Raw genomic sequence first — 14,407 nt, 5'->3', positions numbered from 1 at the left:
TTTTAGGATGAACTTGATTTGTTTGCCAGACCAAGAAATATTTCAAGCCACAGATCCATTCAAGAAGAATAAAAATTATGAAAGAAATAAAAAATCCAATAACTCAACACATAATGAAAGAAAAAAAATATCATCAAATGCCATTACAAGACACACCCCGGGAACAAGACCAACAACAAAGATATTTAGTTCAAACCATTCTTTTAGTTAAAAAGAAGAGACTTCGAAACAGAAATTTTTAGAGATCAGACTCGATGAGGTAATCCCCGAGCCTCTCCACAACCAAATTGCATTGACCTCCAGTCATAGGCTCCTCGTAGATGCCAATGACCAAGGCTTGAGTCGTCTTCTTGATAGTAACTCCTCCAGGTCCCTGCAAAATGAATTCTCATCACATTCTCTAATCATAAAATCTAAATAATCAGTACGAATCATAGACATGTTGTTTACCTTCTTCCCTCGGATGACAGCTCCAGGTTCACCTTGAATAACCATGTATTTAGCTCCACCGAGAAACAAACCGGTCGGGGCAAGAAACCCAGGCTCCTCGAAGTCCTTGGTGATCCCATTGATCTCTTCAGTCTTCAACTGTAACAAAACATATCAACAAAGACATTAGATTGAAACACTAATCAAGACCTTAAGATCTAGAGCCCTGGGTTCAACTCGAGTGATTCAGATCACACAGATCCGAGATTCCTCAGATCCGATCAGAGAAGACAAGAGAAGAGAGGAGACCTGAGGGAAAGCGGCGCTCTGAGCCCAGACACTGCCGTCTTGACCGAGAATGGCGGCGGCGGTGAGGTGGTTGCCTTCGACATCGCACATAAGGTGGTCGTCAACGTACGATTGCCACGACATCTTCTTCTTCTTCTTTCTTCTCCTGACGACTTGGTGAAAGACTTTTCTACTTCTCTCTCTCGGTTAGACTTTGTGAGCGTAGACAATGAAATATTTGTGCTTTAAATTAATCATTTTCGTAATTTATTATTATTTTTTGGGCTGTCAAAGCAAATTAATCATACATCAAATCTAGGAATATCCCACAATTATTATTTTTTCTTTCAAATTGTTAGTTAAGTTTTTTTTTAAAAAAATTATATTTACTATAGAAAGAGCGTAGGAGTAGAATGTTTAAATGGGAAATCGGAAAGGAAACTACAAGTCTACAACTACAATAAGTCAGTTTAGTCATAAAATGGTATATGTAAACAATCACCTACCTTTGTGACAAAAAAAAATCACCTACCTACACAACGAGCTGAATAATAAGTAAGTCGCAGCGACGCCACCACCGAGCCAAACACCATAAACAGAACAATCGAACATCAAGAGAGTTAGAGTTGAAGAAAGACCTGAAGAACCAAAGAAATGAAAGCAAATCAAAATCATACAATGTTAATGCAAAATGGAGAAAATTTATTTAACATAATTTATATCTATACTATACTAAAAGGAACTAATAAAGCCTTCTAAAGCTGTCCACGTCACTTATTAAATTTAGCCAATCAGAACATTTCAATTAAAATTTTGGGCTTTTGTTTCTAATGTACCTATATTAAGTGAAAAATGCCCAACGACAGTGGGTCAAGAGAGTGTTATTAGCCCAGTTCGAATAAAAAGCAATTAGCCCAATTCAAAAAGAGCTTCCAATCCTACTATGGATCCACGCCGTCTCTTCTCCTCCCCACTTCGTCTTCTCGGCTTGAAACCTTCTCGGCTGAGTTCTCATCGATTCACTTTCACACATTCAATTTTCGACTCCCGATGCTGTCGGGTATCTCGCCGAAGATCAAGTTCGACGACAAGTTTAAAGCTTTGAGGCTGGAGAGGAGAGTAATCGAAGTGGGTATTGGTCCTTTGATGAGATTATCCGATAAGTCGATGAATGTGAGATTCGAGTGGAAGGATTTTGGGATGTTCCCGGAGAGATTGGCGTGGGAGATGGTGAGGGAGACGATGTCGTGCATGTTCCCGAGGATGACGAATAGCCCCGAGGTGGAGACAGGGACGGAGGAGACAGTGATGTCGGTGAGGTTGACGAGGCGAGCGAGGGAGAGTCCCGAGAGGCGGGGGAAGGAGGAGACGGCGGAGAAGGAGTGGAGCGAGTCCGGGAGGTGAGGGGGAGCGGAGAGGGAAGGGCAGTTGTGAAAAGAGAGGGAGGTGAGGGAGGGGGAAAGGGCTTTGAGGGCTGTGGAGGAGATGGAGAGATCGGAGGAGCAGTTTGTGAAGGAGAGGGAGGTGACGAGGCGGAATGGGGAGCCGGTGTCACAGGTTACGACGGTGGTGGGGGGTTTTTTGGAGGAGGAGGGGTGGTGGTGGTCGCAGGGGTTCTTGAGGGTGGGGATGTTGAGGGATTCGAAGGCTTTGAGCTGCTTTGGGTCGAGTGGGGAGGTGGAGGATGTGCGAGGGGGAGTGGGGGAGGTGCGTGGGACGGGGGAGATGGTTGGAGATGGGGTTGGGGAGAGGGAAAGGAGCGGCGTAGATAGTGGCTGAGAAGAGGAGTAACGGTAACGGAAGTAAAGGCTAAGTCTTGGTGTAGAAGACATATAATGGAATAATACCAGTCTTTGTGAAAATGGGGTTTTACGTAGTCTTTGTGAAAATGGAATAATACCAGTCAATGGTGCGAAAGAACTTGCTCATGAGATCATGCAGAGAAGGTAAGAAGACAATCTAGACTGATAATATAGATTTTCACGTAAAAGCATCAGAATCTATCAATTAACCATAAGAATAATCTCATTTCCAAATATTTTAAAAAACTAAAATAAAAGAATTAACAGAAGTATTGAATAGCATAAATTAAGGCCTTATAGAACAAGTCAAACCCAAGAGAGTAAATGTTATTTTCTTCCAATAACGTAAAAAAAAAATATTCTCATATCTTAACCATTAACATCCTTCTTCAACCTTCCTCCGAGAGAATTAAATTTCCAAGGTTTCGTCATAAGAAAAAGTGGAAAGACACTATTTCTAAAAACACTACAGAAAAACCTAGCTTTCTGTTTCATATCACCAAAATCAATAGTGAAATCACCATAGGAACTATCTACCAAGCTCTAACCAAAGCACTACTCCAAAAGACTACGCAAGTATAAGAAATTCTTTTACAAGCCAAAAGAATACAAATCTTAATATGGCTCTCTATCTGACAATTGGTTTTCTTCTAAGGTCCAGATATGAAAGGAATGGAGAACCCACCTCCTACACCCCCTTTGAAAACTGCAGGTACGTAGTATTATATAGAAAAATATAATAATCTCCACCCACATGATCTTTCTTTTATATTGAGCCTGACATATGTACAGAGTAATGTCTTTTGTAATGGAATTGAAAATAATTCATATATTTTTAATAACCAAACTTAATGTCACCCTCACAAAAAATTATAATACAAATGGCTTTCACCCAATTTTTTGTCTCCTCAGATATTATAAAATTTTAACTCATTCGAATTACTAAAATAGGGATCAAATGGCTGAAGAGTATAGCTGGTGAATTCTTCTTATAACAAATTGCTGACAGAATTCGTAAGTAAATAATAATAATTGCATCTTCCAATTTCGAATGATAAGTCGTATTGTTCTAAAAAAATTCAAAAGCCTTGCAAAATTTAAGATCAAAAGTCTTGAAGGAACGTAAATTGGAAATTCCTGAAAACACAACAACCATATAATCGATGAAAATATTTTTTAAATACATAACTCATATATCGTTTTGATAACCTAATAAAATAGAAAATAAAATATATTGTAGTATAATTACATACAAACTACAAAATTAAGAATTTCACTATAGATGGGGTGAAGCTGCTCTCGACAAATCTGATAAAACTAAAGAAGGTTAGTAATCAATTTTTGAAAAATCATAGATTATTTTTTTCATTGAATTATTTGTATGCTATACCAAGAATCATATTTTAGTATTTGTTTTAACTACATATAATTGAATTAACTAAATATAAATTAACTAAACTTAAAATAAAAATAGATTTGTTTTCTGAAATTATTTTAAGAATATATATGTATATATCTAAAATCTTAGACTTAGATAGATTTTTCTATCTATCTATTTTGGTTACTTATAATAAATAAATTTGTATAAATAATTGTATAGTTATCAAAAATTAAAACTAATTTTTTAAAATTGTTGATATATAAAATACTAAAGATTTAACGATTAAGTATTTATTTAAGTATAGAATTTTTTTTTTAAGTTTTGTTATGAATTTGTATAATTATATTAAAACAAAACAATATTTCGAAATTGATTATCATATTCGAATATATTTATTTTAGTGATGATGTATGAATTATTATCATAATTTGAAAATTTACTAAAAAAACAATATCAACATGAATTGTAATATATGAGTTATTACCTTAACCAAAATTATAAATTAACATTAAATATAATTATATATGTCATATTTAGCTATACAATGTGTCATCAATATTAATAGCCATGTCAATATTACATAATGCCAATATTCTGCTACTTAAACCCCAAATCCCCTAACTCCCGTTAAGTAGCCAAATTCATAAATATACTTATTCGACAAAACAAAAAACTTTAAAATATTTACTAATCCGACCATGCACAAGCATCCATTCCCTATTCCATCGCGATAGGATAACAATGCAACCAACTCCTCAAAAAAAATCAAGCTCTTTTGCAAAAAAAATAAAATAATTTTAACACCTAAAATTTTTTGTTTCCAAACTTCTACAGGGAACACACATAAAAAGAAAAAGAGGACGTCCACTCGGATCACGCAACAAACCAAAAGGTGTGTCATGACTCCTAAGATATAGTATTTCTTTATTCAAAATCATACCATTTTAAATTATGAATGTATTTCGTAGTCCACCAAATATGCAATCTACCAGCGTTCAAACCAAAGTTTTATGATTGTAAGTTTAAGTGAATTATAATAATATATTCTTTTTTTTGTAACTGATAAAATAATATATTCTTCACGGTATCTTTTCATAACTAATTGAGTTATCAAAATTGATCGCATAGGTGGCTTTGATAAGTGTGACCTTTATGGTGTACAATTCTTTTCAACCTAAAAACATTATTGTTCCTCAATATCTTTCATTCTGCTTGACTCCAACAAAATATTTTCTCATCTGTTTTTTTTCCTTTAAACTAATTTATTATCATCTATTTCCTGACATTTTAATCCATCCAACTATGTCAAAAACTTATAGAAAATATCAACTTCCAAACAAAACATAATTGAACTTAGCAAATAAATTCTTAATAATATTAAAAAACGTTACTTAATAATTTCTTCGACCCCCATTTTCCGCGCGTAGCGCGGACAAAGACTCTAGTATACTTAGAAACACCAGTATGTTTAGTTATATCAATAATATCTTATTTAAAATTATGTATAAAATACTTTATATACTTGCTATATTAATATTGATTTTCAAGAAGTTACAAAAAAAAGATTGATTATCAAACTGCTGAATGTTGATTAAATTATATAGAGAATTTACAAAACAATCTATATATTAACCACATTGTGGTGGTCTAGTGTTTTCTAAGTGTGGCCACGCGGATAGGAATTACTATGTTGGTTCAGGCTAGAGATCAATTTTCTTCTAGTGTGAAATTATTAGTTTCACATATGGTCATACGGATATAAATTCATTGTTTACGGCTCATTTGAATATCTAGAAGAGAGTCTATCTGTTGGCTGTATCTTCCACTAGTAGGTTAGATCTTTGTTTTTAATAGATCCATATTTAACCTTTTTTTAAGCAAAAAAAAAACAATCTATATATTTATTCAAAAGAGAATTTGAGGGATGCCAGAATGTGCCCATCATTCATTCTCTACTTCTCTCCAAATACAGAGTGGATATTCATTCTCTTTGCAGATCTCAATCATACATTATTAGTTTAGCACAAAAAAAACATACATTATTGCGCTTGCATCCAACATTGCATTTACATCTGGCCCATCATCACTTTCAATAATCAATCATCGTGTTAGTAGTCAAATTTGGCAGATTAAAATACAACTATTGATCCCAATTTTAAAACTATTAAATAGAAAATAAGAAAATCAAAATTTAAAATATATATATAGTTCATACAAGTGAGTATTGATTTTTTTTTAAATACACTAAATTAATAATTATAAATAAAATAAAGTAACATAAAAATCTTAAAATATGTTTATACATTTGTTATCATTTCATATACTTTGTATTACAAAACCTGTAATTATATTCAAAATTCTCTTGACATATAAATTACTACATATAGGTGGCTATATGTTTAATAAGATTCAAAAAGATAATAGTAGTAATAAAATTAGAATGTGCTTAATGTAAATAAATCAAATAAACAAATTAATGAAAAAACCAAGAAAAAGATGAAGGTTTCTTCTTTTGTGTTATTATCTGAAACCTTAGGCTTGTTTTAAATTTTGCTAAAGTAGAAAACAAAAAATAAATTAGGAAGAAAAAAAACCATGCACCCAACCAAAAAAAAAGTGAAACAATAATTTAAAGGATTTGAATAACATCAATGGAGCATTCTAGAAGGTTCAGAGATCCTGTTCGATCAAGTAATCACCCAGCCTCTCAACGACCATGTTACATTGTCCTGGAGTCACTGGTTCTTCGTACAAACCAAACACCATTGATTGTCCTGTTTTCTTGATCGTTATTCCTCCAGCTCCCTGCACAAGTTTTTAATAAGAATCTTTGCAAAAAAAGAAAAATCTTTGAAAGTCCCAATCGCTAACAATGGTTTTTAGTTTGAAAACCAATTTCAATTTCTCAACATCAGATATTTGCAAGAGTTGATTCTCCTAATCTTAGGTATGAATTGTTTCAAATGCATTAATGCGTTACGTTGCATGTGGATGGAACTTTTTTATACATATAAAATTTGCTTTTTGAAATAGACTTCACAAAATATTTTTGTAAGGTAAAAACGCCAAACGCAAACAGAAGGTTGTGAGTCCATTTGCGTTCGCCAATTACATCAACAAATGATGAATTTTCCTTCAGTATTTAATGTTGTTATCTTATATATATATGTGTGAAAAGTACTAAATGTATATGCAAAAGCAAAGAAACTCGATTGTTTCAAACACAATTTCTAGATTTTCATTTGCATAAATTACCTTAAAAATAGAACAAATTCCTAATATTGTGTATGCAAAAACAAGCATTGGACTATTAAATCTTAAACATTCTACTAATCTTACCTTCTTGCCACGAATGACTGCACCAGGCTCGCCTTGGATGACCATATACTTTAGTCCTGCAAGAAACAAGCCAGTGGGAGCTAGGTGACCCGGCTCATCGAAATCTTTCATGATATCTGTCATCTCTTGAGGCTTGAACTGTTTGAAGAGAATGAATCATCAAATATGATACAATTGAATTAATTCTTGCCCTAAATCAGGAATTTGGTTTACATAGCAAGTCATGTTGGAATCACAAAGGTAATCTGTTCATTTATAAACATATTGGAGATAACTTGAAAACACTTATGTGTTCTATTCTGTTTCAAAAGGAAAATATAATTATGAACGAAATCTGCAGAACTTCGATCTAAAATATAAATATTAAGAACGTTCTAAATATGCAAATAAATTTTTTTTTTTTTTTTTTTTTGAAACTAAAAATTGAGGCTAAAACTTTTAACAATATATATTGATCTAAAAAAATGACAGCCTATAAATTATAGTTTGAAAAGGCTATGCCAAGGACTAACAAAATGAAAGTTTGAATCTTCAAGCAGGCGGTCATGAACGATCAAGTAGAAGACATATTACCTGAGGAAAATTAGCGCTCTGAGCCCAAACGCTACCGTCATGTCCGATGATGGCGGCAGCGGTGAGGTGGTGACCTTGGCCGTCACCGACATCGCACATTAAGTGCTCATCAACGTAAGTTTGCCACGACATTGTTTCGATCTTTTTCTTGTTCTTCTTTCTAATATTCCAGGACGCTCGTTTGTTTTTAATCTCTCTACGTATGTATGTGCAATGCAACTCTGACGGGTGACTTTGTCTTCTCTCTCGATATTTAAGGAGCTACCAAAATGTCTTTAGATGAAGTCTGAACCGATGGATTCTAAAGACACATTCTCAGCCGCTCATAAAATTCAATTAATTATACTCACGTCTCGCCTTTCTTCTAGCTTAATCACTGACTCCATGCACGCCAAGTGTCCTTGCCAATTTCCTCCTAATTATAACGAACAAGAAGGATTTAAACAAGCAAACAAGATATATTGACAGGCATAGGGATATATGGTCATGATATTCGAAGACCACCAGTAAAAAGATTAGGACCATGATTTTGTAATAGCGCCATTGAACAATCTCTTCTAACGTGAAAACATTGTTCGACAAAAAAAGAAGATTGTTACCGTTTGGATCGCTCTAGTTTCTTTCTTTACAGTGTCCATATTTTACTCAATGACATACTTTTTAATAAATAAATTATTTTAATTTTTGAAGATTGGAGGCTTAAGTTCTTAATATTTTAATAATTAGCTAAATCTCAAAACAAGACCTACCATGTGCTAAAACCACAAAAACAAATTTGCCAATAGGTTTAAACAAATATAAACGGTAAAGCTTTTTCTTGGAAGTAATGTTAATTTCTTCCTTCCTTCTATTAAACTTTTCATTAGCAAGTGGAAAGATTACTGCATTAAGAAAAGGTAGTTGGCCACATGAGGAACATCTAAAATGACATATTTTTGAAGATTGTGGAATATTTCATTACAAGCGGGATTTAATTAATTATTTGGATAACGTATTTAGAGTTGTTCTCTTTAAGGGGGATGAGTAACAAAGATAGAAGCAATGGAGAAAAAGGAAACGATGAGAAGGATAGTGTTAGTCCCAGTTCCAGCACAAGGGCATGTAACTCCAATGATGCAACTCGGAAGAGCTCTTAACTTGAAGGGCTTTTCAATTACAGTTGTTCAAGTACAATTCGATCTAGTAAGCTCTTCTTATTCACAACAGTTCCCTGGTTTTCAATTTGTCACATTACCAAAAAGCTTGCCAAAGTATGAAGTCGAGGGACTAGGACAAATTGAGTTTATGATGATGCTCAACAAAACGAGTGAGGCAAGCTTTAAGGACTGTATAGGTCAGTTGTTGCTGCAACATGGCAATGATATTGACTGTATCATCTACGACGAGTTCGTGTACTTTTGTGGGTATGTAGCTGATAAGACTCTAAGATGTAAAAGACGATCTTATTGCTTATCGTACAAACCGTAACAATACCAAGACGAGAAGGCTATGAACCCTAACGCCAAGGTCCTTCAAATCCTGAGAACAACCTCTCTGAACTTGCCTCAAATGCAGAGACACTCCTCTGATTTGCCTAACAACTCTCTATCATCCTCCCCCAACAACAACATTCATGGATCTTTATTTATACTCCCCAGTTTCAGTAACAGCAAAGCCTCTGACTCAATCAGCAACTTCACTAACTTGCCAACACAGTAACCATCAGCCACGTCAGCTATAGTATTCGGTATCTATCAGTAGCTCAAGAGTGCAAGCTTCCCAGGGTTATATTCAGCACTCAAAGAGCTACAAATCATGTCTCACGCTGTGTTTTTAGCAAACTCGATTCAGACAAGTTTTTGATCGACATGAAAGGTAACCCAAAACCAGCTTAATAACTCATTCTGTTTTTTTTTTTTAAGAATTTAAAAACTCATTTTGAAACCATGGTTTTTCTTCTTAACTTTGTAGTTAATAACTCATTTTGAAACCACATGTTTCACTAAAACATGATTTTTCTTTTTAAATTTGTAGATCATGAAAAACAAGAAAAGGTGGTGGAGAATATGTATCCGTTAAGATACAAAGACCTACTACCATCAGGGTTTGGGCCAGTAGAGCCAGTTTTGAAGATCCGTGTGGAAGTAGTCAACAAAAGAACAGCTTCGGCTGTTATCTTCAATACAACAAGTTGTCTAGAGAGCTTATCCGTGTCATGGCTGAAACAAGAACTTGGAATTGAAGTGTACGCATTAGGACCTCTTCACGTTACACCTTCACCACCTTCTAGTTTACCGGAAGAGGACAAGGGCTGCATCGAATGGCTAAACAAGCAGAAATCGAGGTCAGTCATATACATAAGCGTGGGAACCGTAGCTCAAATGGAAACTAAGGAAAATTTGGAGATGGCTTGGGGACTTTGTAATAGCAACCAACCTTTTCTATGGGTCATTCGACCAGGCTCTATCCTTGGATCAGACGGGATAGAGGCATTGCCAAACGAAGTCAGCAACATTATCTCAGAAAGAGGATACATTGTTGAACGTGCACCGCAGATACAAGTTTTAAGACATCATGCAGTGGGAGGGTTTTGGAGCCACAGCCACTGTGGATGGAACTCAACACTCGAGAGCATTGTGGAAGGAGTTCCATTGATTTGTAGGCCTTTTCAAAGCGAGCAGAATGTAAACGCAGCGTACATAGTAAGTGTTTGGGAAGCAGGGATTCAGCTGGAAGGTGAAGTAGAAAGAGGAAAGGTAGAGAGAGCTGTGAAGAGGTTGATTGTGGAGGAAGAAGGTGCAGGGATGAGGGAGAGAGCACTTGTTTTAAAAGAAAAGCTCAAAGCCTCTCTGAGAAGTGGAGGTTCTTCATACAATGCTTTGGATGAGTTCGTCAATTACTTGAAGACAAAGTAGAGATGATGAACTTGATCTATTACTAAAGACCATTGATCATATTGAATTATATATTTGGATCAACCTTGATATTGTAAAATCCACGGAGCATAGTTTTTTTCTTTTTTTTTTAATTAAAAACCAATTGAAATACGCTTTTCATCTATATGTTTTTAGTTTCAAAATCCAATTTTGTGAGTTTCTAAAAGTATCTGGATAATCTATACAAAAAATTTGTACATGATCAAGTTTAACTCTGTTTTTGGCTTTTTAGAAATACTACCCTATAGATATTGATTATATTGGACAAGGTTGGTGAGTTGATTTGGAGGCTCGCTATTCATAGTCATGTTTCTTTCCAGGCAAATAAAGTGGATTGCAGCTTGAAATACAACATACTAGAAAAGGCTGCAACTTGTCTAGTGGGGAAATCAACAAACACTTCCATGATCAGTCCCAATGTGTTGTGTACTGTAAGCCGAGTAGTTTAATTTCTAGTCAGGCTACTAAGTACTCTTCCGTGTATTTACTTCCATTGTAAAAAGAAAAAAAGATTACTTCCATTGTGCAAAGTCCTTTTTATCATGTTTTTTAAAGAACAGCTGTTTATCAGAAAAGTAAACAGCTCTTCCCCGACCAAAATGATTTTTTTTTCTTTCCAAAATGATTCTTTTGTTTAACAAAGACTGTCTAAATATAAAATTTGATGGTCTTAAACACAGCCTATCGTCTGAACAAGTTTGGTAATTAGCAAGTTCATGAGTTTCAACTATGCTTTTGTTATTTGATCTTACATTTCTTTATTGATTTATTTTTATCTCTTGCTTTTTTGTGTAAATTGGTAATTTCATTTATTCAATCATTTTGTTTTTGCTAATTGAATTCTTAGGGCTCTTTTCCCCTCTTGCTTATTGTAAAATTCTTTATTGGGTTAGGCAGGATGGGGACCAGTTCTGAACCAACATCAACATGATCATGTATTTATTGAAGATCAGTTAATTTATTGATGATTAGAGTTCTTATAATAAATTCGATTCAGCAAACTTTTGCTCTTTCGGGTCAAACATCAGAGTCGGGCATAAAAACCAATTGGATACCCTCCAAAAATATGAGTATTATGGATATATATATATATATTTTTTTTTTGTGACAAAAAAATGGATATATTTTTTTATATTTCAGGTATATTGTTTTTTCAGACATTACAGGAGATTTGGATTTATTTTAAGGTTTTACAAAAAAGGTCCTTAGCAATACTTTTTTTTGTTTGTTCTAATTCCTGTCAGAAAGATCCGATTAGAAGAAAACAAAACAGAGAGAATCAGAAATAAGCTTCTAGATTTGTAGTAATCAATCATACTAAAAAAAAAAACTAAATCACCTGATTAACAATTAACTGATAAAACCATTTTTGGCATTTTCTATCATAATAATAGTCACAAAGCATATAACAAATCTTGCAAACAACAAAGAGAAACAAAAAGCTTCCAACTTTAATATTTTCATGGAGAAGACGAAGTCGCCTTCAGTCCCAAGATCGCAGCGCACGTCAGCGGCTGCGCCGGAATCCTGAGGCAACTCAACGAGCCGCCGGGAATCACCGAGCAGTCCGGCTGCGGCCGCTGATAGCCCTTGCCGGGAATACAATTCCCGACGAAGTCAAACCCGAAGCTGATTCTCGAACACTCGGAGCTAAACCCGGAGAAGAAGTTGTAAGCGACGGTGAGATTCAACAGATTCCTCAAAGAGCAGACCAAATCGGGAAGATCCCCGGAGAATTTGTTGTGTCCGAGGTTCAACACTTCGATCTCCGACAGGCAAGAGATCGTGTCGGGGACGTGACCCATCAACGAATTGAAACTAACGTCCAACACTTCAATGTCGGAAAACAATCCAACCGATTCCGGTATACAACCGGTTAACTGGTTATTCAAAACCAGAACCTCCTTTAATTTCGAACCGGAAATGCCGAAACTCGTCGGAATCTCGCCGGATAATCTGTTGTTGGCGAGATTAACCAGCGAGGCGGACGAGGATCCGAGATTCCCGGGGATTTCTCCGGTGAACCCGTTGTTGTTGAGGAGAATTGCGTCTAGCTGTTTGTTGAAGAGACTCTCGGGAATCGAACCGGTGAAGCCGTTGAACCGGAGATCGAGGTAGACGAGGTTGGGGATGTAGAGCACGACTTGAGGGAAAGAGCCTGAGAATCTGTTGTTGCTGAGATCGAGCTCTTGGAGAGAAGACAAGGCTCTGAGAGAATCTGGGAGTTGGCCGGAGAATCTGTTGCTGTTGAGGTGGAGGATGGTTAAATCCGAGAGGAGAGAGAGGTCTTTGACGATAGAGCCTTTGAGATTCGCTTTGTTCAGATCTATGGCGGTTACGGACGAGCCTGAGCAGAAGATTCCTTTGTAAGAGCAGACATCTTCACCAACCCATGTCTTGAGGACACCGGATGGGTCCTCTGTAATGGCGGTTTTCCAGGATTGGAGTGCACTGTAAGCTGGATTCGTCTGTTGCTTTGGAGATGAGCCAGGATCGGAATTAGGGCTCCCGCCGCCGCCGCCGCCGACCCAAACTCCACCTTCGCCGATTCCTACTCCAATGCCGTAGTCTCCAACGCATGTACCGAGAAAAAGAAACAAAGTCAGAAGCTTAAAGTTGTTTCCTTTCTTCTTAGTACTCATCGTTCTTTGAGACTGATCAAGCCTGATTAAAAAGTGTCTGTCTTTGGTTTCTGGGGAATGTTGAAACTTGGAAAGAGAATGAAGTTGTGTCGAGGTTTCTTACAGAGAGGAGTGTAGTTGAAGCATTGATTAATGATGAGTGAGTGAGTAAGGCTTGTGTGGGGGCAGAGGTTTTTATGGAGTTTTGCGTTTGAGTTACTGTTTTGTTTTCAACTCTTCGTCGAAGACCTCGTGCTATATATGGCTCAAATGATTTTACTAAACGTGCTTAGCTTATGACGTACGTATGACGAAAAAAATTAGCTTTGTGGTTTGCAATAGAGTGAATTTGCTCAATAACCTTAATATTAGGACAAAAGTTAAAAAACATAGCTATTGTAATATTGTAACCAACAATTGCCTAGGTTTTAGACGAAAAATAAGAAACTAATACACCATATTACTATATCATATTATAAATCAACATACATTTTTTTGTTTGCATTGTATTTTAGATTTCACTTTATTATAAAAACTATACAATGTTTTTTTTAGGGTCAAATATATTACGTTTTATTATGATTTAAAACTTAATAAGATATAGTTTACTTTTAGATCATTTTAGTTAAATTATAATATGTGTTTTGATTTTTGACGGTGTACTATACTACCTATAATAAAATAGCGTAAATCATACAATATTATATTATACTAAGTGATTACGTATTTAATTTTTTTTCTCAGGTATCTTTTTTTTTAACAGCAACAGGTATCCTTTTTTTATATAATTTATAAAATTAGATAAATATATAAAATTATGTGCATTCTTCTGTATACCATAATATATATATATATAATAGAAGGGATTCATGTTTTATATGGAATAGAACAAGTTTATATGATATTTTTACTCTAACACTACATAAATTTTAATAAGAAAAATATATTTAAAATTTCAAAACATATTTTAAATAAATCTCTCTATATATATAAATTAAAATTTTATATAATCATTTTATGATATTAAAATTCAACTAAATTTAAAATAATGTGAAAAGG

The 14,407-nt window shown here is 34.9% G+C and overlaps 3 protein-coding genes and 1 pseudogene across 4 annotated transcripts; 1 reads left to right on the top strand and 3 right to left on the bottom strand.

Annotated features, from left to right (window-relative positions):
• Nucleotides 1–54: 54 nt before the first annotated feature.
• On the bottom strand, nucleotides 55–13,749 carry LOC103842625 (leucine-rich repeat extensin-like protein 6). Of its 2 annotated transcripts, XM_009119274.2 has the most exons (4): nucleotides 12,930–13,584; nucleotides 739–877; nucleotides 451–588; nucleotides 55–373 (listed from the first exon to the last, which is right to left on the bottom strand). In XM_009119274.2, exons 1-4 carry the CDS (start codon nucleotides 13,367–13,369, stop codon nucleotides 239–241), a joined length of 852 nt encoding a protein of 283 aa, XP_009117522.2. In that variant the 5' UTR covers nucleotides 13,370–13,584; the 3' UTR covers nucleotides 55–238. The 2 variants fall into 2 exon arrangements, with proteins under 2 accessions (XP_009117522.2, XP_033135397.1); XM_033279506.1 differs by lacking the exons at nucleotides 55–373; nucleotides 451–588; nucleotides 739–877 and adding an exon at nucleotides 12,007–12,799 and having other exon boundaries at nucleotides 12,872–13,749.
• Nucleotides 882–4,801, bottom strand: LOC103842774 (annotated as a pseudogene).
• On the bottom strand, nucleotides 6,315–8,078 carry LOC103842624 (profilin-4). Its single transcript, XM_009119273.3, has 3 exons — nucleotides 7,813–8,078; nucleotides 7,240–7,377; nucleotides 6,315–6,705 (listed from the first exon to the last, which is right to left on the bottom strand). Exons 1-3 carry the CDS (start codon nucleotides 7,942–7,944, stop codon nucleotides 6,571–6,573), a joined length of 405 nt encoding a protein of 134 aa, XP_009117521.2. The 5' UTR covers nucleotides 7,945–8,078; the 3' UTR covers nucleotides 6,315–6,570.
• Nucleotides 9,770–11,146, top strand: LOC103842623 (UDP-glycosyltransferase 76E4-like). Its single transcript, XM_033279505.1, has 2 exons — nucleotides 9,770–10,601; nucleotides 10,632–11,146. Exons 1-2 carry the CDS (start codon nucleotides 9,801–9,803, stop codon nucleotides 10,704–10,706), a joined length of 876 nt encoding a protein of 291 aa, XP_033135396.1. The 5' UTR covers nucleotides 9,770–9,800; the 3' UTR covers nucleotides 10,707–11,146.
• Nucleotides 13,750–14,407: the final 658 nt, after the last annotated feature.

This window comes from Brassica rapa, chromosome A09 (genome assembly GCF_000309985.2).
Source record: "Brassica rapa cultivar Chiifu-401-42 chromosome A09, CAAS_Brap_v3.01, whole genome shotgun sequence".
Taxonomy (NCBI): Eukaryota; Viridiplantae; Streptophyta; class Magnoliopsida; order Brassicales; family Brassicaceae; genus Brassica; species Brassica rapa.
This window is presented reverse-complemented; position numbering and strand designations above follow the sequence as displayed.